General features: G+C 33.6%; 1 protein-coding gene across 1 annotated transcript in view; it reads left to right on the forward strand.

Moving 5' to 3' along the window:
* LOC129514645 (low-density lipoprotein receptor-related protein 1B) overlaps positions 1-27483 on the forward strand; it is a 1831349-nt gene that overhangs the window by 1225453 nt on the left and 578413 nt on the right. The window contains exons 25-27 of the mRNA XM_055333402.1: positions 1228-1432; positions 10569-10733; positions 11068-11312. Coding sequence (XP_055189377.1) covers positions 1228-1432; positions 10569-10733; positions 11068-11312 — 615 coding nt within the window. The remainder of the gene's footprint in view (positions 1-1227; positions 1433-10568; positions 10734-11067; positions 11313-27483) is intronic.

The raw sequence follows: 27483 nt of genomic DNA on the forward strand, positions 1-27483 counted from the left end.
TTTTTTATTTTTTTTATGCATACCATTTTCAAATTGTGAGCTTTTCTGTGGATATTTGGTGGAGAAAAATATTTATAAATACCACCTTCCACACACTAGTAGACATGTGTTTGTGAGTTAAATGTTTTATTTTTTAAAACAAGTAATGAATCATTACAAAGACCACTAAAAAGACCACTAAATGTTTTTATCATAATTTGACTTACCTCTTTTGTCTAATCGAGGCTTTTTTTTTCTTTTTGAGTATCAAGGCTCTGAGATAAATATATGTAATAATCTTTTTGAAAATGTTGGATCTGTGTGGTATTTCAAAGCCCAGGTATTTCTATCAAAATCTGAATTTCTCCTTAAGTCACCTTTGCAATTTTGGAAAAATGGTAATAAACACAATATAATTATCATATGTGAATTTGTGTCCTATGGAATATTGCAAATATTGTTGAAAAACAAAAAAACTGTTAAAATGTTAACAAAAACAGTGCCAATACCATAAACTATGAAGAGTTAACCTATTAGAAAAAAAATCAAATAACTTTTAATTACAAAAGAAATTAAGAAGGATAAATAAGAGCATTGCTTATTTTTATTTAGACCACACTAATACCTTCCTCTCTTAGTTGTAATCATGTTATATCCTATAAGTCTTTTGGGCCAAGGAGGGGTGGGGAGTATGACTTGGGGCTTATCTTTAAGGGTCAGTGCAGTAAAGCTATCTTATCTATCATGCTTCAGAAAAGGGTGGCTGCTGACTAGCTATAATGCATGTTGCCCCAGGTGGACTTTTTCTCTTTATTCTACCCGTGAAGATCAATGTTGACACTAAATTGCACTAATTTTAACCAGCACATCATTATTATTCCCCAAATCCTATGTCCTATTTCAAAAGCCGGAAACAAATAACTTTCTGAAATCTAAATATTGTAAGTCTCAAGAGTTATTTAAAAATTCCGTTTCCCTGTCACTGAAAGGGCTTAAGAAATTAAAAATTTCTGGTAGGAAAGCTCAGTAATTCTAAATTTGGAGTCTTCTTAGTTTCCCTTGTGCCAAGTAATACATCTTGCAAAATCAGTATAATGCTTAAAAACTTTGCACTACTCTTAAATTGACATTTTTGGGTTTTGAGGTGTTTTTATTGTTGTTGTTGCCATTTGTTTGTTTTTGCTTAACAGGTTCCTTGAATAGGTAAAAGTATTAGTTTCCTTTTTTTTTTTTTTTTTGTTCTCTTAGGAGTCAGTGCAATAGAAGTCGTTGTGGAGCATGGCCTGGCTACTCCCGAAGGATTGACAGTCGACTGGATAGCAGGCAACATATACTGGATAGATAGCAATCTGGACCAAATCGAAGTGGCCAAACTAGACGGTTCCTTAAGAACTACACTCATAGCTGGAGCCATGGAACATCCCAGGGCCATCGCTTTGGACCCAAGATACGGGTAAAAAAGTTTGCCTTTTACAAATTCACTTTGGCATTAAAAAAAAAAAAAAAACAACTTTTAAATTAATATTGAATTCAATTATCTCATAAATTATGAGTAGGATTGCTTACCTTGTGCATTGCATATATGTGTGTATATGCATTATATGTATGTCTGTGTGTATGTATAATTATATATAAACTTAAACTTAAACCAGTTTAAGTTTATTAGCATAAATTTGGTTGTAAGGTTGCTTACGTAGGTACTTTTTAGAGGCTAGAAATATCTTTTTTCCAAATATGGGCATTAGGGCCTATTGGAAGTGATTGCAACTCAATTTTGAAGCAGTAATTTAATGAATTTCTCTTTGACCTGCCAAAGAGATGCTATAATTGTTTCTAATGGTTGCAAACCACAGGGCCAGTCTTTGGTCCAAACAGTCACAGATGTTAACCGCACCACCTCTTATGTATTTTGTAAGTATTTGGAGTCAGTTTCAAAGAATTAGTATAAGCTTGAAGGACTCCAGTGAGGAGACACTGACTGTTGGAAAGACAAGGCACATGATTCTTGAGAACAGGGTCAAATGTTGAGTAACTCAAGTTATCGCGCACAATGTTCTTTGTGTGTTCCTCTGGGAAAGAGCAGAAGAGAGATGCTGGTTTTAGAGCCAGAAAACAAGAGTTCCAGTTCCTATTTTGTCATTTATTCCCTGGGGAATCTACTCAACTCTATTCCCTTAAATTTCAGTTTTTTCCTTCATAAATTATGGATAATATCTTTATTATTTGATTGTTTTTGAGGAGATCATAAATATGTAGAAGATAATATGTAACTGAAAATACTTTGTTATTAATGGGAATTATTTATTTCCTTGGTAATTATTTTGTCAATCCAAAACCATTGTCAAGGCTAAAGGTTAGTAGATCAAGAGATTTTGGGTTTTGTTTTTTTAGTTTATTTTTATTTTTATTCTTATTTATTAATTTTTCTGTCTCTGTACCTGTAAGGAAGACAAAGTCGAGGACGCACCAATGAGGAAGGGGAGTCAGCAAGGATGGAGTTTAATGAAGAGAGAAAAGGGAGCCTGTGTTTAAGTCAGCTTCCTGACCACATTTTCTGGCGTGTGCTCTGGTGTATGCTTGAGCTCAGAAATCAATAGATTGGGAAGTTTCTTTGTTCTTCCTTTCCTCAGTTCACACTCAGAAAGTAAAGGGCCAAAGCAACTTGCCTAGAGCAAGGTTACAAACTGGCAACTCTCATTAATATGCTTGCTTTACCTCTACGGTGTTTTACATTTATTTGAATCACTGGCCTGAGCTTAAAATACTGAGACATTTTGTATACGGTCCTGGATTTCTGGCTTCTTTTGAAGAAACAGAGAGACCTGGCAGCAAAGAGCAAAGCAGTAGCTATATCTTTTACCTAAGGATGGGTTCTCTCATTTATACAGTTTACACTTTGCCCATTTCATTCATTAATTCCTATAATTCCAGTTCACTGGGAAGAGATATGTTTAATGAGAAATTCCTTTGTTAAAACAGACTATTCCTGGGGTTCCTGGGTGGCTCAGTTGGTTGAGCATCTGCTTCAGCTCAGGTCATGATCCCAGGGTCCTGGTGATAAGGGAGAGCTTGGTTCTTGTCTCATGGAGTCAAAGAATGACTCTCACAGGCAACAGAGAGTGAGCAAAGTGATGCAAGTTTATTAAGCAAAGATACAGAGAAAGCATTCAGAAGGGGAGGGGCCCCGACAGGGTTGCCACAGGGCTTGTAGGGTTGGTCTTTTTGAGGGCGGGGGGTGTGGTCTTTTATTGAGAACCTAGCCAGGGAGCCCACAGCCTTGAGATGCTTGTGCAGTCTTGGTTTGAGCAGAGACTATTGGTAACACCGTCATGACTTATTTCTTTGTGGTCTGGGGAGTTTCTGTGATTACTTACTAGCCATTAAAGGGGGATTCTCCCTAACATTTTGGAGCTTATTTTCTCTGTTTTTACTGTCTTATCTTTGTTTTTTGGGGGATGGATAGGAGCCTGATTCTGGGGCCTGTCAGTGTCTTTGGGGTTCATGGGAGCCCACAGATTTCTGGGAGCCTGGCTTTGGGCCTTTCCCTATCTCTCCCTGCCTAGGCCCATCTGCCCTTAACTCCTTCCTAACATCACTGGGAGCCAGCCCTTCATCCAGCCCTGAGCTCTGCAATGGGCTCCTTGCTCAGTGGGGAGCCTGCTTCTCCCTCTCCCTCTGCCTACCATTCCTCCTGCTTGCACTCTCTCTGTCAAATAAAATATTTTTTTTTAAATTAAGAGACCACTCCTGAGATTGCAAGTAAATAGCTGATCTTGACCCTTTGCTTCCCATAAAGGTTCATCATCAACGGGAGTTTTACACTGAGTGTAACAACTACCAGTGTGAAATTTTTCACCTCTAAGAACTATCTAAGTTGTACCAGCACCTGATATACAGGAGAAATGTTCTGTATAAGGAAAAGTGATATTTTGGAGAACGTTGTGGTTTTAGCATGTACACCAACCAACATGGTAGAAAAAGTGAGGGCTCTGAAAATTTATAGATGGCACACAGTGAGAAAAACAAAAGGAACAAAACAGTCATATGAAAGTTTTGAAAATAGTTTGACCAAACAAAGCAGTAGATCTGGGAATTGCAACTTTATTTTCTATGGCTTTGAACTGACAATGCTTAGGATAAAATCATCTCAGTTTGTAGAATATCCAAACTGAGAGAAGGAAAAAAAAAAAAAAAGAAGAAGAAGAAGAAGAAACAGCACACCACCCACAAATACTATTTGAGTGAAAATATCAGATACTATTCTAGTGATATAAGATCTTTAGAAGTTATATATCCTCTAAGAGTTGAAAGTACAAAAAGCTAGCCTCTGAGTAGAAAAAAACCTGATAATGCTTTTAGGAAAGTTGATGCCTTCCATTACTAATTGCTACCATGAAATTGTAAAAATGATTCATAAAATTACAGTCATAATAAGTTTTAACTTGAAAAATGGGTGAAGAAATATACTTATAAAATCGCTGTTGGTATACATAATCAAAATTCAAATGGCAGTACTAATTCATTCAACTCTAGGAAGAAACCGAAAGATTGACAAGTTTGGGTGTCACTGTATGATGGGCTTTCTATTGTTAAAAATTATCATACAGTGGATTGATACAATTAAGATATGAAGTTCATATAAATGCTTGTAAAGCCTAGTTGTAGCAATTAGATTTAAAAATGCAGTGCAAATATGAAAATATTTTCAGGTTTGTTTGGGACATTTTATTAAAAAGTCCATAATTATCTTTAAACATTGGACCTTTCATAAAGTAGGCTGAGAGCATAGTAAAAATACATGCGAGCATGAAAACACACGCATACACACACTGAACTGCAAAGCTAAGCACAAGAAAAGCAACATTGAAAAAATAATTTAATTTGATTTAAACTCAGCTTACTGCCTTAGTGCTATCTATTCAAATAGAAACATAAAATTTCTATTTCTCAAATAATTCATGAAATACATACAGCAGCTGTGAATCAAAATTGATACGAGCTCTAAAGACACATTATTTTGAAAAATTTTACTTCAGGATAAATCTGGACAATTTTTTTTTTTAGAATTATGGTTTCTGAAAATACTATTATCTTTCCTACTGCATAATAAGCTCTCTAATGGCACACAAAGTTGTTTCCACATTTATGAAATCCTTCACTGCTCTTGGTGTATATAATTGTCCCAAATAAATGTTTTTTTTAGATTAAAAAAATGCATGCATATGCATAGACTTTGTAACTTACAACTTTTGTAACTTACTTTTTGTAACTTACAAAAACAAGGATACACCTGAAAGAATGAAGTATAGAGTAAAAGACAGCTAATGGGTAATATTAGAAGCTTTGTTTACAGTAACAAATGAATACACAAGTTTGCAACCTGCCAAGTTGCTCCCTAAGCACAGCTGAGGAGAAACAACAACAACAAAAAATGAGCCATAATATCAGGCCAATAAAACATGTTTACATCGTTTGAGTTTCCTTCAGCTACAAAGGTTCTTTGTGACCTTTTTTTTTACAGATGCCAACAAACAAATGTTTTTAATCAACTAGTTTGCTTCCTGGGCATAAAATCCACAGGCCTTCATTTTACATTATAAGCCATATTTGCCATCATGACACATCTGTTTAGTGTCTGGGTTTTGACCCAATATCCCAAGTGACAAGTTATTCCAAGATGGCAAATGAGAGTCTTAGGGAGGAACCATTTCTCTCTCATTCCATTTTAAGGGAATGCAGTTATTGTTAAGGTGACCTGAAAGAGTACATGAATCTCCTCTAAACCTCAAGCTTAGTATTAGGGAGTAAGAAGAACCAGGGAGTTCAGAATCTACAAGGGCACTCACTTCAGTTCTTGAATTTTCATTGCCTTTGTACTTGTGGGGCTTCGTGGTGCCTTGCTGGTGTTTAGATTTCATTTGTCATAATAACGACTCTGCTATAGCAATTGCAATTTGTGAAAGCAGATATGGTAATTGTGAAGATTAGTGAAACATCTAAATAAAATTTTAATTTTATCTGGGAATGTTCCTAAATGAAACTAATAAAGACATTGTTGCTTTTAGAAGAACTAAAGATTATAGATAAGTATACCCTTTTTTTTGCCAAGATCATTTATTTTCACCTTCTGCAGCTTGACCTGATAGATGATAATGGCCCTTTCATGCCTGTAATGATACAAGTTGTTCATGGTCCATTGACCCAATTTAATCCTGATACAGACTAACCCATGAATGCAGGAACTGTAGAATCAGTAGACTGTAGTCTCTTTTTTTAAAAGCAATTGTGGCTGAATATCTCCATACTTCCTGTAAGAAGAGATAGTCAGTCTTTGTATATTTCAAGAAATAATGCAATCATTGAAATGCTAATACATTTTAACCGTAAAAAGAAAGTAATAAGAGGAAAATGATTCTTTTAAAATACCACATTATAAAGTATACAAAAGAGTGCCTAGAATTTTATGAAACAATGATCCTTGAAATCAACTTTTTAAATTGATTGTAAACTGACTTACAGTGAAGTTAAGAAAGAACACTTTTAGGGGAACTAATTCTAGAGCATGTTATTTTATACAAAGTATTGGAACTTTCCCCACTTGAATTGATGAAAGATTAGGACCATTATGAGCACTATAGAAGAAACAGCTTAGTGCTGCTATGTTTAGTGAAGAAATGAAGGAATCACCTATTTTAGAATTACTCAAATTATCCCAATGTAAACTGTTATGGTCCACTGGAAACATACTCGAGAATCTACAGAGCCTATTTCTGGTAAACCTACACAAACCTATGCAGAATTGTAGAGTTACTGATATGTGTGTTGGAATTTCCAAAACTACATAAGACAGAAATAGAAAGTTACAAGGGAGACACCAGTTCTCCATTTGTTACTCAGGCAAAGGACAATGCTCAGAAGTTTTTAGGTCATCAGTTCAGAGCCTTGCCTAATTCTGGTGGTGGCTTATCCACAGATACTCAGACTAGCTATGATTCTCAAATTCACTGTTTGTTTTCAGTGATTATTTTTCCTAATCTTTTTCAGACTTTCAAATCTCTCTCCTCTACCTTGTCTGTCAAATACCACCATAAATTTGATTGATGCTATGTTAGCCTTGTTTCTATTTTAAATCTTATTTTTTTAATCCTAAGTATAAAGGGAAGCGACAACAACCTGCTGTCAGTGAAAAGATGTGTGCATCCAAAATTAGATTTGTAGTGAGACTCATAATTCATTTCATTCATTGTTTTAAAGACAGCTACTTAACTGAATAGCCTACCAGCTTTATACTAATTAATCTTTGTTCCATTTGCCCTTCATGGCATCATATTGTATGTTAAGTAACTTATAAGCAATATATGTATGTTTATATACATGTTGGTATTTCCAGATAATTAGTTTTTTCTTGCATAAACAATCTATTCTTTAAAAATTAGTCTTTTCAGAAAAAAAGGTATCTAGCCATGAGATTTTATAAATATCCTCTGGCATTTTTGGTATTCTTAAAAATTTGCCTATTATACTAATTTTGAGTTATTAGACTTTTAAACTTTTATTATAGAAATTTCTAAATACACAAAATAAGATGAATTATATAATAAACTTCCTCATATCCATTACCTAGCTTCAACAAATATCAGTACATTGTCCCTGATATATTATTTAGTTTTATCCTTTCTCAGGGGTTTACTTAATTTATTCAAATATTGGTGATTAAACAATGAATCATTTGGATCTCATTTTTATGGATATGATCCCACACCAAGGCCATGAAACTTCTAAAGCTACCCGTAAAACTAAAACTTAAAATAAATAAATAAATAAACTCATTTTTTGGGGAGTCATTCTTTGAGATAAACCCAATCCTATGACCTACTCCTTTGAATCCTTTTCTCATGGCTTTGATTTATGTTTACTTTATAAAACGAATCTGCCTCCACATATATGCTGGTGTGACATTTAAACTTGAGCATCCTCTGTCTCTCTTTCTCCATTACTTTTACAATTTTGAAATATTTTGAAATTTTGCATTTAAAAAATAATTTCTATGATTACGTGTTTGTGGCATGCTCATGCAAACACAAATCTTTTGTGTGTGCTAGCCATCCTTTGTGCTAAATCGTTTATGTCTATTACTTTATCAAATGCTCCTAATGAGAATGTACAGTTACAGTTTGTATCTAGAGATGAGAAAATGGAATCTAAGATTAAATGTGCTGGAGTAAGTGACAGATACCAGTCTTGATCCCACGTAGTCTGACATAGAAACATATATTGTCATAATCATTTAATAACATTTTGTGGATGGCCAGTGCTTCAGAGTTGTCTATAAGCTGCTGCTCTTATCAAGAATATCTACATCTTCCTTCTCTGTTCACCATAGGTTTTTTTAACACATGTACTTACTAAATTTACTATTTATTATATTAAATTGTCTTTTATTCATTTCATATTTCAAATTTCTCTGTCCTAAAACAGACTATATCTTTCTCAAAAATTCAGCTCATGATGAATAGTTTACATCACTCCATATTTCCTATATAAACATAATATTCAAAAAAAAGAAGATAGGTTGAATTGTATTTTGAATTTTGTTCCAGAAGATTATTTCATTTTCCAAGGTAATCTACCAAATTCATATACTTAAGGATCATTCAAAATATAGAAAAATTAAAAAATAGCAAAATTATTTATAATGAAGAACAAAGGAACTTTATCATTTCTCACCAAAATATTATCAGAACTGATTAGAGGAAAATTTGCTGGACTGTCACTATCTCTCCTGTTCTATGAGTTCTCCCTTCCCAAATCACCATGCTACTCACTGGATTCTACTACGAAAGTAGAGAAGGCAACTACCATTGTTTGGTTAGCATCCATGCTCCTACTCCTCTATCAGATGTCTTTCCTTTGTTATTTTATTTAGCAACATGACATTGAAGAGTTAGATATTAAAAACGGTCAGAACATTAAAATAAAACACACACACACATCAGAACAGAAGTTAGACTGCCCAATTTTCCTTCTCTCTCAGCCACTTATTATCTGTGTGACCCAAGTCATTTCATTTCTTTAAGCTTGTTCTCTCATCTCTAAAACATAGATAACTTTAGCCATAGCCCCATGATTGTTTAAATGAGATAAACTATAAAGCACTGAACATAGTTTTTAACATATAGTAAGTACTTAAAAAATATAGCCAGTTGTAATGATTGTGGAATTACTGTGTAACTGTATTAAGTATACTATAGAAACATGCATCAGCATTTTAAACCATTGTCAACTGAACATAAAACATCCACTGCCTAAGTTGCCTTAAAAATCAAATGCAGGACATGGGACACTTAATGCCCATTGTGTGGAGCTGTTTGTACATAATGAATTTGTAGAGTCTCAAATAGTATTCGGTTTAAAAAAAAAAAGTAATGATCTTTACTCATATGAAAAAATATATTTTAACAATCTCATGTTTGTGTATACCAAAGTATAATGATTTCCTCTGTTTTCCCTCTGTATTCTCTGTTATATGATGTCTTTCATTGCTGTGAATCTAAATATCATCTCCATCCTGCTGACATCCCAATTCATGTCTCCACCCCTACCTTCTCTGAACTTCACCCTGGCATACCACACAGCTTCCTGATGTCTTGAAATCTTAAGATAAAAAAATAATTCAAGAGTAAACTTTTGATTGTTCTTCAAACCCATCCACATTAAATTTCCAGGTCTTAGAATCTGTCCTCTTCCATTTTCCCCATTCCATCTATGGATTCCTTGAACACCCTCTCCCTTACCCTTATTCCGACTTTGCTGAAACAAGGAACACAGTCACCTATGATTCATTCTTTACCTCATTTCCCTGTATGCAGTCATAAGACAGTCCTGGCAATTCTTCCTCCAAAATATACTTTGAATCCATTCACTTCTCTTCTCTGCCACTACCATATCCCAAAACATTATCATCTTTGTTCCTTTAAAATAAACACCTGATATACTATACTTTCGCCTCACTATCATCCACTTGTACATTATACCATGTTTTCACCTTGCTTAAATGTGCTTCTTATTCCCTTAGAATAAAGTCTCAAATAATTACTTTAGCCTGCAAAACCCATTAGGTTGCTCTCTTCAAATCCATCTTCTTTTTTCCTCCTTATTCACCACATTGGTCTTATCTCTGTTCTTCAAATCACCCACTTTCTTTTCTATTTTAAGGCTTTCATATCTGCTGTTTATTTTGCTTGTCATGCACTTTATACTGTTCTCCTTATCTTTTAGATTCAGTATAAATACAGCTTCCTCAAAGTGCTTTTTTTTTTCTGATCACCTTCTCTAAGTAGATCACTTAACTGCTATTCTCTGCCATAATGAAAGTTTTCTTCAGCATATTTTAGAAGCTGCAATTATATATTCATGTGCTTATTTAGTCTGTCTTCTCCACTGGACTCTAAGCCCCAGGTGGGTAGATAATGCATCCATTTCCTTTGAGACTGTTCATCTAGCCAGTGTATATATAGCACATAGTATGCACTCAATAAATACTTGTGAACTGAATGGCTGAAACAATAGCATTATTTATTTTTCTTCAGAATTCTTTTCTGGACAGATTGGGATGCCAATTTTCCTCGCATTGAATCTGCCTCCATGAGTGGTGCTGGAAGAAAAACCATCTACAAAGACATGAAAACTGGAGCTTGGCCTAATGGATTAACTGTGGATCACTTTGAGAAAAGGATAGTTTGGACAGATGCCAGGTTTAAAAAAATGATCTTTTTCTTCTGTATTTTCTGTTATCTTCCTCTGATAGCATTTATAAACTTATAGAATGTCTAACATGCATTTATCATGCATACATTAAAATTGGTGGTGATTTTTGGTAGTTTTCATTATTATGGTGGTGATTTTTTTTATGATGGTGATTTTTGTTTATTTTGTTATGATGGGCTTTTTGTTTCTTTCTATAAATCATATAGAGATCCATAAAATATTTTTTGTAAAATATTTTCCCTGACCTTTAAGTAATGTGATAATACCAATGGACTATATAAATAAGTTTTGATAAACTGCTGATGTATTTACCTTTCATAGGTCAGATGCAATTTATTCAGCCCTCTATGATGGAACAGCCATGATCGAAATCATTCGAGGTCATGAATACCTTTCCCATCCCTTTGCTGTGTCTTTATATGGGAGTGAGGTCTACTGGACAGACTGGAGGACCAACACCTTGTCAAAAGCCAATAAGTGGACAGGACAGAATGTCAGCGTGATTCAGAAAACCAGTGCACAGCCATTTGACCTTCAGATATACCACCCCAGCCGTCAGCCCCAGGGTAAGTGCTGGTTGTGAAATAACAACCCAGAAAGTATTTTTCACCTTAGTCATATAATATTTGAACTGTAAAATAACTTCTATAAGTTAATAGTTTATATATATTGTATTATGGAAGTGATTCCAACCTTTATTTTAATTAGCTAAGAATATTTTTCCCTTTTCATTTCTTTCACATAGCAATAAATATTAGAAAGTAAGAGTTTTAAACAAAGTCCCTATATTTTTAGTCAGTAAAGGGTATCAGTAAAGGGTACTGCAGGAAGTTGTAGAAGGTGTTGAGATTTGGAATCTATCACCTAACTATGTTCAGATAATTAGATGAGAACACAAGGACACATTGACGTTTGCCCTCAAATGGTCTCTGTGAAGTATATTGGGAGGAGAAGGAACAGTGTGTAAGAAAGAATGGAGCATCTGCTTGAGCTTTGCTATTTTAAGACAATTGAGTTCACGTGAGCATGTGTGCCACCTCTCCCCATATATTCCACATTTTGGTTCAATAGTAATCTCCATCCCAACTTTGTGATTTCATTTCTTCTGCTCAATCTTTTCCAGATGTTCTTAATTCTAAATCTTTATTTTTCCTTTTTTTCCCCTGTGGGATAGTATGGCCATTTGGTGTAACATCAACTCATCCTTTTATACTTCTTGATGGAGCCTTCCCCTTTCTAATGTGTATCATAACCTTTGAGAATCTCATTCCAATGCAAATAATGTTTTCTTATCATTAACATATTTTTACTTGAAACATCTGATGCTCAGATGACAACTGTTCCCTAGAGGATACATTTTCTTCTTTTCTCCCTCTCTCAGTGTAGAGTAGATAGATCTTCCACTTCCAGAAATGTGTTAGTGTTTCTGGTCTTATGGACTTCACTTCAAGCCTTATTTTAAATTTTGTGCTATATTCTCTTCACCTAGATGTAACTAAAAATTCTCACCTCTTGTGGTCCATTGCTATCATTTTTCTTTCTTCAATACGTGACATTCCTTCTCTATCGATACTATTTTTTTCTACCAAAATTTCCTCATCGGTAAAATTTTCTGTGCCCTCTCTTTGACAGAATCTGGATCTAGTTCTCTTTCCACTTTCAGTTTCTCAGCTTCAATTTTCTTTTTTTTTTAAGATTTTATTTATTTATTTACTCATGAGAGACACAGAGAGAGGCAGAGGCATAGGCAGAGGGAAAAAAAAAAAAAAACAGGCTCTCTGCAGGGAGCCTGATGTGGGACTTGATCCAGGCCCCATGAGCACACCCTGAGCTGAATTGAAGGCAGATGCTCAACCACTGAGCCACCCAGGCACCCCATAGCTTCAATTTTCTTAAATAGATCCTTCTTTGTCATGCAGGAGTTTCTATACAACATGTACTATGTGAGCAATCATGTTAATCCTTTTCTATCACCCTTAATTTCCTTGCTCCTTTCATCCTACAAACTTGAACAACATAAGGACATTAAGGGGAGAAAATACAGCTTAATCACTTTTGTGCTTAATAGGCATTCAGTAAATATATTGGATTTAATTAAATTGAAATAAAACAGGAAATCATGATTCTGACCAGCAACGGGCCACTAGTACAATAAGAAAAATATATTATTTTCTAAAAACTTCCTTCAGTATGAGAGAGTATGTAGTCATAAACATTATATGTTGATGACAAGCACAGGGTTGATTTTAATTTTTATAAGTACAAAAATATGTACTTATGTATTTTTGTGCCCCAGAGTGGTATTTTTTGGGAACTGTAATTTTTATGTTTAGAGTAATTTAGATGAATTGGACCATGAAAAAATGGCCTGGGTTTATGTATTACAACAGCCCCCTTCCCAAAATAGGATAAATGTATTTTCATTTCCTAACTGTCTGATTTGGCCACATTGACGTAAGCCCTAGCAAATTGACAGAATGGAAATGAAAATGATACTTTCAAGGTCTTTTGACATTTTTGTATATATAGAAAGGATGTAAAACATTCAATGAAGAATAGACCCTTCCTTCATAGTTTCACTTTCTGTGATCATATTTGGTTCAGAAACAAAAACTCTCCTTCTGGACTATCAGTAGAAGGTCAGTAGTGCCCTAACACTATGTTACAATGCATACGTCATTCACTTCACTTCATCTCATCACATAGTCATTTTATCGTCTCATATCATCATAAGCGCAAGGGTGAGTATAGTATGATGAGATATTTTGAGACAGAGAGATACTACATTCACATAAATTTTATGATAGTATACTACTAGAGTTATTCTACTTTAGTTATTATTGTTAATTTATTACTGTGCCTAATTAATAAATTAGACTTTAGGATAGATATGTACCATAGGTATGTGTGTATAAGAAAACACATGATATTATTCATGGTTTCAGGCATCTACTTGGGATGTCTCCTCCCCAGAAAAGGGGAGATTACTGTAATTCATTTGGAGATGGGAGATTTTCTTGACATCTTTACTTAACTTGAAAGATGATTTATATGAGACTCCTCCAATTTTCATAAAATAAGGAAGTTTCTACTCTATGGATTGATTTAACATAGAGGATCAGGCTGATATATTCTGGTCTTTTATATGCTTTTAGAGAATGTCACCTATAGTGAGACCTTGCTATTTCCTAAATGAAATTCAGTCAGTTTCCAATTTTGAGAATGATCAGAGAACATTCCACTTTTCCCCATTATAAGGATCACTGAGCATATAACAATCATTATCCATCCTGTTTATCTGCTTCAGTGAAGTAACACTTACATTGCTAGGGAAAAAACTTTTTTAAAAAGATGCAGAAATGTATTGACTATTTTATTACCAGGGTAGAATTATAGTAAAAGTGATGACAAAGGTACATTGTTAACACCACTAAAATAATAATAGCCCTCTGTTTTCTGGTGAATAGTAATGTGAAGCTCATGAAAAAATAATTAATTTTAAAAATACGTGACATTTAGTGCTATAAAATGGAAATATATCTTTAAAAAATTAAAGAAATAAAGGTTAGAAATATTCTTTGAAGTTATCTGATCCTCCAAGTAGGAAATTAATGAATGTTTTAACACCAGTTATCATACATTCATCTTGTGCATAAATTTCTAGGCTGATTATTGAACACTTAGGCAGAACTTTAAAAAACAAAAATGTATTTTAGATCCTTTGGTTACTAATGTAATTTTTAAATGAGATTAAGAAGAAACAAGGAGCTATTTATTTATTTATTTATTTATTTATTTATTTTTATTTTTATATTTTTAATTGTATGAGGTTGCTGAACTTAGAGATAATGGCATAGCCTTGGGAGCTTGACTGCTTAGGTTCAAATCCAAGCCCTATGATTCACTAGTTGTATGATGTCGGGCAAATTACTTAATTTCCTTAGGCCTCAGTTTCTCAAATAAATAAATAAATAACTCTTAAAAAAATAGTTGTTGAAATCAATCATTTTCCTAACCTCCTTTTGTTGAAATTTAGGTTTCATTACTTTTCTTGAAACCTTTTGAATACCTATTATCTCATATTTAAATAACTCTTATTGGGCTTAACATCACATTTTTCTATATGTAGCAATTTGTTTAAAGAAAAATTATAACAAAAATGTGAATCACAACTCTAAAGAAGAGCAATATGATTGATTTTTCTATCAAGAGAATTCAGGTGTAGTCAGATGACTAGACTATTCAAGCTACTCTCAAATGTACACCCATTTTCCCAGGGCCTAGAGCAACAAACATCCTGATGTTTTATATTTATAGTTGTTTCAACAGAGATGTTGAATATCACAGTAATAAATAAAACTATCACTGTTATTATACTAATATGTGCCATTTAGTTGTCACTTTTCCCTAATAATTAGAACCATCTAACCAGATAGTTGGTTCCACCTTCTATGAGAAAACTGAAGCTCAGGAAAGTGAAATAGACTGGCTCAGAGTAATAAATTTCATCAAAGTTAACACCAGGTCCCCAATGATCATAATCAACCCCCCAGTCTATGCTTCATTGTTTTCTAAATTAAAAAAAGCATTTTTTAAGTAAGTTTCATGCCCACCATGGAACCCAAAGTGGGGCTTGAACTTACAGCCCCCAGATCAAGACCAGAGCTGATCCTCCAGATCCTGGAGACCTGAGATCGAGTCCCATGTCAGGCTGCCTGCATGAAGCCTGCTTCTCCCTCTGACAGTATCTCTGCCTCTGTGTGTGTGTGTATCTCTCATGAATAAATAAATAAAATCTTAAAAAAAAATCTGAATCTCTGTAACAACATCCCCTCAATTTTGATGAGAACATACAACTGTTCCAAAATAATTGTCTTAATTTAAGTATAAAATAATAAAGAATAAGGTCTGGAAGTAAACATTTTTTTTAATATTTTATTTATTTATTCATGAGAGAGAGAGAGAGAGAGAGAGAGAGAGAGAGAGGTGCAGAGACACAGGCAGAGGGAGAAGCAGGCTCCATGCAGGGAATCCGATGTGGGACTCGATCCCAGGTCTCCAGGATCAGCCCTGGGCCGAAGGCAGTGCTAAACCGCTGAGCCACCCAGGCTGCCTTCCTTCTCTTTTTTTGTGACCAAATATTATACATATGTGTATGTATATATACCAGGTTTTCTTTATCCATTCATCTATTGATAGACATTTAGATTGTCTCCATGTCTTTGTAAACAGTGCTGCAGTGAACATGGGAGTGCATATGACCTCTCCTGTACCAAAAAGCAAAACAAGAAAGTTTAGAGTAAAATAAGGATACAAAGTTGTGATTTATGTTGACAACTACTGTAGGGACTGAGGACAAAAATTTGAATATAAAATATTGGGAAATTTGGAATAAGAATTTTACATACCATATACTGTACTTTCACACTGGCTAAGATAATCACATTTTATCCCCATATGCTTTTGGAAGATTTATATATACTCATTCTATTCCACTGATTGGCTGATTGGATTGATAACTAGACACTTTAACCTAAGTTCTCTATTTTCTACATTTAGTGTGTATTGGCAATAATAGTACAGAGTTGATATTTATGTCTACCTACTGAATAAACACATGGGAGGATGTTGTTTCCTTAGCATAGAGAGAAGTTGTATAAATAAATATATTTATTGCTTTTATAATAAGCGAGAACACCAGTCATAATTTCCCTTTAAGGTGGAAATTAATAATAAACATTTATGAGGCAATCTAATTTAAATATATTTTAACAGTAAAACACACCTATTAATTGAATAAATTTTCCGTGCACTAAAAAAACAACAGCAGCAACAGCGAAGTTTATCATAAACCATTTTTGAGAAAGATGTTAGTTTTGTTTAGATAATGGGATCTGGGCTTATATGATTGAGTATTAAATTAAAATTATATCATCATCCTGACTTTCTGATAATAAGGAAGGTATGCACTTATATTGTGTTTTTATTAGTCTTTTACAGGTATTACTCTCAATCTGCACAGAGATTTGCAGGAAATAATTCTCCTTTTGAGAGGCTTTCTCACTTCAAAGCCACATACCAATCTTTACAAAATTCAGATTTCACCTCCTGCATGTTCATGCTTAATACTGCTTGAACTCCCTTAGCACTTAGAGCTTGTATGATTATTTAATATTTTCCTAACTCTGTTTTATTTTCCCAACTACATTATAAAATATTTGAGTAAGGGAGTGTCACTTACTTATTTATGTCAACTACATAGCTAAATTATTTACAATAATATTAGTAATTATAATGATATTAGCATTTGACACTTGCTAATTTTCATTGCAATTCTATGAAGAAGGTTTTAGCAACAGTTTTACAGATAAGGAACCTAAGGAAGATAAACACTAAGTGATTTAGTCAAGGTCTAACAGCCAGAGCATGTTTGTTCAGTTATCTGATGTTAAGGAAAGTGACCTCAGAACTCTTGCCTTAACCACTACACTCTACAGGCAGAAGTCATGGAGTTCATGTTTGAAATTCTCCTTGGAATTGTTATTTTGTGTTACCGCAGTCAAGTTTTGTGGACATTTACAAGGGACAAACTAATTCTTACCTTCCTGGAGTTTATAGTCTAGAAGTAGAACAGACTAAACTAAAAACGAGGATCAATAAAGTAAATGTCACTATGGTTGGATTTTGAATGTAAAAGTAGAGTATATGTATTTTTAAAAGCAGTAGGGTGAGGTCCTAAAATACCTTGGGCTGGTCTAGTTCAACCCATCTTCTGTCACTCACTAGGCTTATCAGGGGAGGCAAATAATTAACTTCTGGAGTCTCATTTCCTCATTTGTAGGTTGAAACAAGCTAAAGGTAAAGAGTGAATAAATGGGAAACAGATTGGGCAGGTATCAGATCATGGTGGGATTTAAATGGTTCTTTCAAGGAATTTTAATTTTTGTCCTCTGGGATATGCAGTTCTAATGATTTCATACTTGAATGTGCATCCAAATTACCTTCAGGGATCCCTGAAACACATCCCACTAAAACACAGATTTCTGGGCTGTACTTGGAAAGCTTTTGATCCAATAGGTCGGGGATATGGCTTGAGATTTTGCATTTTCACAAGTTCTCACAGGATGCTGATATTGCCTAGAGTACCACAGTCCTAAGTGAAGGAGAAAATAAGTTTTAAATATGTGGCCAAAGGAGTGAAAAGAGCAGATCTAAGTACTTAGAAACTTGACTCCATCTGTGTGAAGGATGGATTGTGGAGAGAGTACTATAGGTAGGAAACTGATAAGGAGGCTACTTCTATAGATCAGGAGGTAGCTGATGCCAAAATCTGGTAGATGGTCATAAAAGCAGAGAGAATAGTATGAGTGAGATACACTTGGAAGCAAAATCAATAAAAAAATGATAATAGTAATAGAAGTTGTGGAGTGGGAGAGATTGAAAAGGAAAGGAAGAATTTGAGATGGCTTTGTTTTTCTAGTTTCTATAATTGGCTTCATGATCGAAATATGACAAAGCCCATGGGATTTATTTAAGGCAGGAATCAACAAACTTTGTGAAAAGCCCAATAGTAAGCATTTTAGGCTTGGAACTATGGTATCTTACTTTAAGAAAGATAAAGACATAAATGTATTCATTGGATTTGGCGACTTAAGGACAGGCAGCCATTATTTAGAACAATTTCAGTGGATTTGTTTGCCTATGTCCTAGTGATCATACGTATGTCTGAAGTTAGATATTATGAATTTTCAAGTCTTTTTACGAAAAAAAATTATTAAACAAAAGAAATATGTTTCTTAAAATACACATGTAAGTGCGAAAAATACAAACTTCATAATAATTAGCTTTCACTAATTAATCACAATTAATTAATTAATTAATTACAACACTAATGTTGTAATTGGAGGAAGACTCTAGAGCCAGACTGTTTGGGTTCACATTTTAATTTTATCCTATCCTGACCACATGACCATTACCTATCCTAGTTTCTTCATCTGTAAAATGGAATCATTGCAAAAGATTAAACACATTAGTTTCTTTTTAAAGCACTTAGAAGATACCTGACAAATACAAAGCACCATATAAATGTTGTTAAGTAAAGAATAGATAGAAAGATAGACAGATAGATGGATTGATAGATTGATCGATAGATAGACACACACACACAATTTCCTTAGTTGCTTTCTTTTACCCATCAGTATCCTTCCCCAACCTTGTAAGAGGAGTTGTTTGTAAACATGGAGAAAGTAACTTTCTTCTTTTATACGCAAATCTTCTCCCATCCAGCAAACTGACTGTACTTCTCTGTGTCCTCTCTCAGCTCAAAGGTGTTTTGAAGTTGTGATTTGATACCAAGTGGAGTTCAGTATTTTTCATGAATCCAGAAAGATTCCACCACACTGATGATGTTGCTGCTGTTGTTTTCAGTTTTCTTCTGTATTTCTTTAGCTGCTGTGATCGCAATTGTTCCTGAAATAATTCAAGTATATGATTGTCACTTTAAATATAGAGTGTGGCAAATAATTTATTTATTAGACTTGCACTAATTACAGATGTTTTCCCTTTCTGAAGAAACTTTTATCTTTCTGAAAAGAACTCAATTCAGTGGGGACCTAATAAATATTTGTCTATATAAATAGTACTGTTTTCTGGGAACCATTTTATTTTACTTTCAAAGACAAGCTACTGACTCAATCATCCCTTTCAATTTTGTTCTTGAAATCCATAGTGACTGGCAAATGTGCAAACTATTTTATATAACATATTAATGACAATATCCCTTGGAAAAATCAAAACCCAGAGACAAAATGAATGAGACATGAAGAATTTATTCCCAGTTACAACAAGAATTAGATTAATTAGATTAAAAAAATTATACTCGAAGGCAGTATCCATCCCACATCCCTGCTTTGTAAAGCATCCATAAATCGTTAAAAGAATGAATAAGTTTAAGGGAATTGGTTCATTTAGAGGGTTAGTATGTATAATGGTTAGAAGCTCATACTCTAGAATCTGAAACCTATTTCCCTCTTAATAGTTCTGTGATTGTAAGTCCTTTTTTACCCTTTTGAAAATTAAGTTTACTCTTCTATAAAATGGGGATAATTTATTTTTATAAATAGAACTGACTTGTAAGAAGAATAAAGGAAATAGGGTTTACAAAGCACTGAGCACATTTTCTAGCATATTGTGATAAAAATGAATTATTCCATTTTGGAACCTTTACTCTTCCTATCAATTTTTATCTCAATTGCCTATTATGTTATGACAATATAAGGAGAATTGTGGTCTGTTTCTCAAAGAGTAGCTTTGACATTGAAATGATATAAGTGCCTACAATTGCTTCAGAAAAATATTTCTATAGAAAATGAAACTTTTATTTACAATATTTGTATGAAAATTAGCTTATCTTATTTTGAAAAAAAATGGATTCTAGATTCTAAGAATATTAATAATAGCATTGCTCCTGTAGGGCACAAAATGTCACTTTTAAAACTTAAGAAGGAGGAATTCCATTTGGAGTTGTAAATATATTCAATCATAGGCTACATTTATCAAATTAATAAAAAGGTTTAAGAAAAAAAAAGAAATACTCTTGAAACCATGTTTCAATGTGGTGGAAGTGAATCTCAATTATTTATAAATTACTTAAGCTGTCTAGTTCTACAGTTTACATATCAAGACCTAACTACCTGTCATAAAAACCAAATTGCCTCTCTTTCCACATATTTATGTATTTATTTAAAGGTACATGTATGTAAATGTATGTATACATATATATCTGTATGTATATAATTTATGTGTCCTTCTATCCTACATATTAATGGTATTAAAAACATTGTTTTTCCTGTTTTGTTTTCTTTTTGAGAGGGAGTAGAGTGTAGGGACAGAGAGAGAGAATCTTATACAGGCTCCACACCTAACATGGAGCTGGATGTGGGGCGAGATCTTACATCCTTGAGATCATGACCTGAGCCGAAATTAAGAGTCAGACACTTAACCAACTGAGCTACTCAGGCACCACATCCCCTACTTAAAAGTATCTCTTTATTTCAAATATTTATATACTGTCAATAGGGGATTTAATTTTGTGTGAATTCTATTTTAAAATGAAAATATTTCTAAAAATATTTAGCTGATGTGAAATAGTTAAATCAAAAAGGCTTTCACCTTTACATGTAGTTGGTATCAGCAACTTTGAAGAGATGTGAAGTGAAGTGAAGTGAAGTGAAGTGAAGTGAAGTGAAGTGAAAGGGCAGATGATAGCAAAGCAAGGAGGAATTTTTGAGATTTGAATAAACCTGTGGGGCCTCTAGAATGAGGTGCTTAGAACTTCATGCAGTACTAAGAGCTTGGTAGAAGAGAAAAAGGAAATGAACAATGGAGAAGAAAAATGAGAGTTGGAACAAGCCAAAGACATGTTGCTACCTCATTCCAACTATTGCTATAAAAAGACACAGTAGAACTCATTTTCTCCTTTTATAATTTTTTTTTTCCTGTAACACATGGTCCTCTGCTCTGGGTACCAGTTATATAGACTAGCACCCACTTTAGTTTCTTAATGAATCCTTCTGTGTTATCTTAAAACCATATTATAAATTAATGGGTTTTGTTGGTTCATCTGAAAAATTTGATTACCATTTCTATTATTATTTCTTTGGCAAAATATAACAGAAATATCGAACAACTAACATGCAAAAGAGTTTATATGCAGGTAGTAAGTTTAGCTACATTATAAATTGCTATTTTTTAAATATGTACTCTCCCTTGGAGCACTAGAAGAGATTAGTAAAAAAGGAATCATCAAAATTCTTTCTTCCTCAGTATGCTATTTGATGTACTTGCCTAAGTCATGTGAACCTAAGTGATTGAGAGCTCTGAATTCATTGAAATCCACTAAATACTGAATCCATGGTCCTACTCCAAGGTCAGGACTTTTCAGCCTTTCCATTGTTCACATTTTCCATCAGATAATTCCTAGTTGTGGGGTGGAGAGGGCCTTTCCCTTGTATTGCAGGAAGTTTATTAGCATCCCTGGCTACTAGTATTCCAGTACTATCCCCAGTCAACCAAAAATGTCTCCACACACTCCCAAGAGTCCCCTCAGTGGGTGGGTAGGAGATCCCCACTAGCACCATCACCAGTGGTTGAAAAAACACTATTTTAGATAAGAAGGATTTTTTGCAATTATTAAATTATCATAAACACAGAAATTTTGATGCTTATTCATTCAAATCATACAGCAAGTACAATAAATAGCAACCAAATTAAGATATCAGAAAGATACCTAAAGTCACTTCTTCAGAATAACTGAAAGCTCATTGGTATTTTAAGATACATATCACCACTAAATATAACATGATATTACATGTTTGTTTTTATCCTTTTAAAAAGGACTTTGCACAAATAAATGGAAATAGTATTTGAGGCTTTTAGAATTTTTCTCATTGAAATACAGATATTTTATGGAAGATCAGATAAGATGTTTAGGACATTTTATTTTCTACTTCATAAAACTAGAGTCCAGTATAAAATTAATCCATAAAATATGTTATAATTTGGTGAAAGAAGCTACTACAATTGCTGGGATCTGGTGAAATTAAAGCAATAAGAATATCTTTCACTTGCACATATTTTATTATATGTGTATGTTTTGAAAAAGGAATTCATTCTACTTCTTCAACATCAAATGTTAAAATCATAATTTGAAGGTATTTGTCAAAAGTAATATAGAATTTGAGATTAGTGTTTATTGTAAGAGCCTTCTGAAAATAACATTTCTTTAAAAATATTAAATTATTTCCTGAAAGGAAAATTATAATATAGATAAATCATTTTATTATATTAATAATTATTTTGTACCAATAAAGTTTATTAACAGGATGAATATTAGTTAATATTAAAAAAATGACTACATGGGAGGGAGAAGAATCTTCCCCTTATCTTGCAAATTGGATCCTGGCATTCTGCTTTGAGCAGAATTTTATTAGGTAAATAAATATTTTATATTACATCAATGTTTGCATGCATTTTATTTAAATTTAATGGATAAAATAATTATTTGGGTTTAAAGGGTTTATTTTGCTGGTGAGAAATGGATTACAATTAAACATGGCTTACATGAAATATGAAATTATCTTTAATGATATTGTTTTCTTCACAGAGCATGCATCAGTCTTATGTGATTGCATAATTAACATTTGGTTCTCCTATAAAGCATCATAATTATACTTTATTTAGTCTCTTTACCTACAGTTATGATGTACTTTAAGTTAACTCACTTTCCAAATATTTGGATTCCTGACTCTTTAGAACATATCCCACATACATTGATGAGCATGCATATGATTCCAAATGTCTTTATGTCTAACAGAGTAATAGGGATGCCTGGGTGGCTCAGCGGTTTAGTGCCTGCTTTTGGCCCAGGGTGTGATCCTGGAGTCCTGGGATCAAGTCTTGCATCAGGTTCCCCACATGGAGCTTGCTTCTCCCTCTGCCTATGTCTCTGCCTCTCTCTCTCTCTCTCTCTCTCTCTCTCTTTCTCTTTCTGGGTCTTTCATGAATAAATAAACAAAATCTTCTAAAAAAATACATCTAACATAGTAATAGATAGCAGAGAAAATTTATTAAAAAACAATATATTATATGTATAAGTCATAGTTCCTGCAAACATGAGACTGTTACTCAAGCTCAGATATTGACAAATTAAGGCCCCAGACTAAGTCAGCTTCCTGACTCTTCTATAAGTAGAGTTTTATTTGAATATAGTCAACCCTTTTGATTCACATATTGTTTTATGGTTGCCTTTGTGCTATAGTAGCAAAGTAGGATAGCTACTATGAAAGACATAAGGCCTGCAAAGGTGAAAATATTTACTGTCTGGCCTTTTACAGAAAAAGAAAAAAAGAAACAAAATGCCTATCTTTGATTTATCAGTATATATAGATATAAAATGTCTGAATATAAGTCACAGATAATTAGAAACCAGGATAGTAAACAATAAATTGCTTAATGCCTTGTGTAGTTAATAATTAAAACTAATATTCAGTGATGGAAGAAGTCAGCCTTTGCTATCTTCTGTTAGAATGTATTAGAAACTGTTTTGTGGAAGAAAAATGACTTAAAGTGACTCATGAAGAAAGGTTAAGATGTTGGTGATGAAATTCTATGAGGGAAGTATACCATGTGGAAGTGGAAAAGGACAAAATATAGATATTCAGAGAACAATGAGGAGCTGATTTGAGCATGTGGATCATTTGTATGCAGAAGAAAAGCAGGCATAGAGTCTGGAAGAGTGGTGTCTTAGAGTGATCGGTGTATTCTGAGGAGTACTACGCAGCACCAGTTACAAGGCCACTCATCTTTGAGTTCATTCAAAGGTGATGAAATAAATTATGTTGGAAGAGGAAAGGTAAAAATGGAGAGAAGGAAACATATATTAGGGAATCTCAGATAATAACTGATAACTCATTAATATGGTAGTGAAAGAGAAGTGAAAAAAACGTTCTGAAATTAAAGTTTAGTGAGTTTGGAAAGCTGAGAACGTCTTTAACCAAAATAAACATAATGAATCAGGATAAAACAAAATAAACAAACAAAAAACACCTAGAGGTTAAAGAGCAGAAGATAAACCACCCTGGCCAGTGCCAAAGAATCATGGGGGAATTGGTAGAAGGTAAGATTGAGATTCTGTGAGGTAGACAGTGGGAAGCCAAACAAAATTTTTCAGCAAGGCAGCTATAAGATTAAGTCTGTGTTTTAGAAGGATGAATGTATGTGATGGAGAGAAAGTAGAATTTTTCCCATCTCTTGGATACAAATAAATGGGCTGGGGCAGCCCAGGTGGCTCAGTGGTTTAGCGCCGCCTTCAGCCCAGGGCCTGATCCTGGAGACCGGGGATGGAGTCCCATGTCAGGCTCCCTGCATGGAGCCTGCTTCCCCCTCTGCCTCTCTCTCTCTCTCTCTCTGTATGTCTCTCATGAATAAATAAATAAAATCTTTTTTTAAAAATATAGGCTGGCCTTGGTCTTGTAGGAGTTTACAGTGTCTGTATTGATATTGGATTCTGCAGTAGTATTTCTTATAAAGTAGCTAATTGCTTTATATCAGGTGTTGGCCAAACTTTTCTATAAAGAGTCAGATGATAATTTTAGGCCTTTGTAGGATCTCTGCTGAAACTGCTCAACTCTGCTGTTGTTGTGTAAAAGCAGCCATAAACAATGAGTAAACTAACGAGTACGGCTATGTTATAATAAAAGTTTATTTACAAAAACAAGCAGTGGATTATATTTGGCTCTGGGGAAACTATTTGCTAATACCTGCTTTAAAATATTAAAATGTGAGTTTGTGAATCGAATTTCTTAATTTGGTAATTTGATGTCTATTTGATTGTGTGACTAGAAAGAAGCTAAAAATATTTGACTGCATTATTTCAAATAGACCAGAGATAAAAATGGGAAGTAAAGTCTTTTGCATTTTGCATACTGAGAAAGCACGAAGTACTGTGAATATTATATTATAATGTTATCATTAATAGAGATGGGCTGCAAAGCCAACATAATTTGTTACTTTATTGTGCATATAGAAAGTAAACATTTTATTTTTACTTTTAAAAATATTTAAAATATATATATTTTATCAGGGCACCTGGGTGGCTCAGTGGTCAAGCGTCTGCCTTCAGCCCAGGGCGTGATCTTGGTGGAGGTCCTGAGATTGAGTCCTGGATCGGGCTACCTGTAGGGAGCCTGCTTCTGTCTCTGCCCATCAATCTGTCTCTCTCTCTGTGTCTCTCATGAATGAATGAATGGTCTTTTAAAAATATATTTTATCACAATTATAGAATATTGAGAAGAACTAGTATGATTCTAGGCCAAAAATAGTGATGTTCAAAGTGAAATCCAAGTCCTATCATTGAGCTGTCTTGGAATATGCTTTTAATTTCCTTGAGAGGAATAGCATTTCCTATGTCAGTACTTTTAAACAAATTTCTCCTTCCTTTTCCTCTTCCACCCTTTACTCTTCCATTTTTTTTTCTTTTTTTCTTATTTTATCTCATCCTCTGTCCTTTGTCTCAAATGTTAAAACTTTGGACTTTTACTACTACAACTAAGTCACCTTGACTCTAGTTATATAATGGTTCTCAAACAGTGTCTCTTGATTCCATCTTCTCTCCTACAATACCTTTCCTCCTTAACAGTCTTTACATCTGCTCTCTTGCTTCTCTAATTTGCAATTCTTTAGGGAATTTAATGTAACAGACAAATTTAAAAGGGAAGAAAATGAAATACATGGCACTTACTCCCTGTGATAGAGGGACTTGTACTCCTAAAGAATCTCTAGACTTAGGTTTCCATGCTTTTCTAATAATTTTGGTTCTTACATGATTTTTTTAATTGAAATAAATTAGCACATAATATATGAGTTTCAGCCGTATATTGTAATTTCTGTATTTGTGTATACTACAAAGCAATCACTACCATAAGCCTAGTTTCCATCCATCACCATACTTTGAGACCTATCACCCATTTTGCCTACCCTCTCAACTTCTTTCTCTTCTGATAACCAATAATTTCTTTGAGTTCAGTTTTTTCTTCTGTTTGTCTTGTTTTTAGATTTCATATATAAGTGAAATCATATGGTATTTCTTTCCCTATCTGACTTACTTTATCTAGCAAAATACCCTAAAGGTCCATCCATGTGGTCACAAATAGCAATTTTCTTTTACATGGCTGAGTAGTACTCTATTATATCTATATTTATGTCTATATCTATATACCACACCTTTCTATTGATTCATCCATTGATTGACACTTAGATTATTTCCATATCTTGGTAACCATAAATAATGCTGCAGTGAATTTGGAATGCATATTTCCTTTTGAATTGGTGTTTTTGTTTTCTTTGGGTAAAGACTCAGAAGCAGAATTGTTGAATTGTGTTATTCTGTTTTGAATTTTTTGAGGAATTTCCATATGGGTTTCCATAGTGGCTTCACCAGTCTACATTGCCACCAGCAGCATATGACTGTTCCTTTTCTCCATATCCTCTCCAACAGATGCTACTTCTCATCTCTTTGATAAGAGCCATTTTTTGCAGATGAGAGATGATAATCTCATTATTGCTTTGATTTGCATTTCCCTGATAACTAATGATGTTGAGCATCTTTTCATATGCCTATCAGCCATTTCTATGTCTTCTCTGGAAAAATGTCTATTTTGGTCCTCTCTCCATTTTTTAATGAGGTATTTCTTTTGTTGTTGTTAAATTATATGAGTTCTTTATGTACCTTGGATATTAGCTCCTATATATGATGTGCATATATCTTCTATTTAGAATATTGCTTTTTCTTTTGTTGATAATTTCCTTTGCTGTATAGAAGTTTTTTAAGTTTGGTATAGTCTCATTTGTTTATTTTTGCTTTTGTTTCCCTTGCCTTTGGAGTTGTACCAAAGCAAAACAGAACAAAATAAAAACAAAAACAAACAAAAAAACATTACTAAGACTAATGTCAAGGAGCTTACCATCTATGTTTTCTTTCAAGAATTTTATGGTTTCAGGCCTTAGATTCAAGTCTTTAATCAATTTTGAATTAATTTTTGTGTGTAAGATAGCAATCTAGTTTCATTCTTTCACCAGTGGTTGTCCAGTTTTCCCAATTACATTTATTGAAAAGATTGCCCTTTTCCTATTGTATATTTTTTACTCCTTTTTAAAAAAAGATTTTATTTATTTATTCAT

The sequence above is a fragment of the Nyctereutes procyonoides genome, unplaced genomic scaffold, assembly GCF_905146905.1.
Source record: "Nyctereutes procyonoides isolate TBG_1078 unplaced genomic scaffold, NYPRO_anot_genome, whole genome shotgun sequence".
Lineage (NCBI taxonomy): Eukaryota > Metazoa > Chordata > Mammalia > Carnivora > Canidae > Nyctereutes > Nyctereutes procyonoides.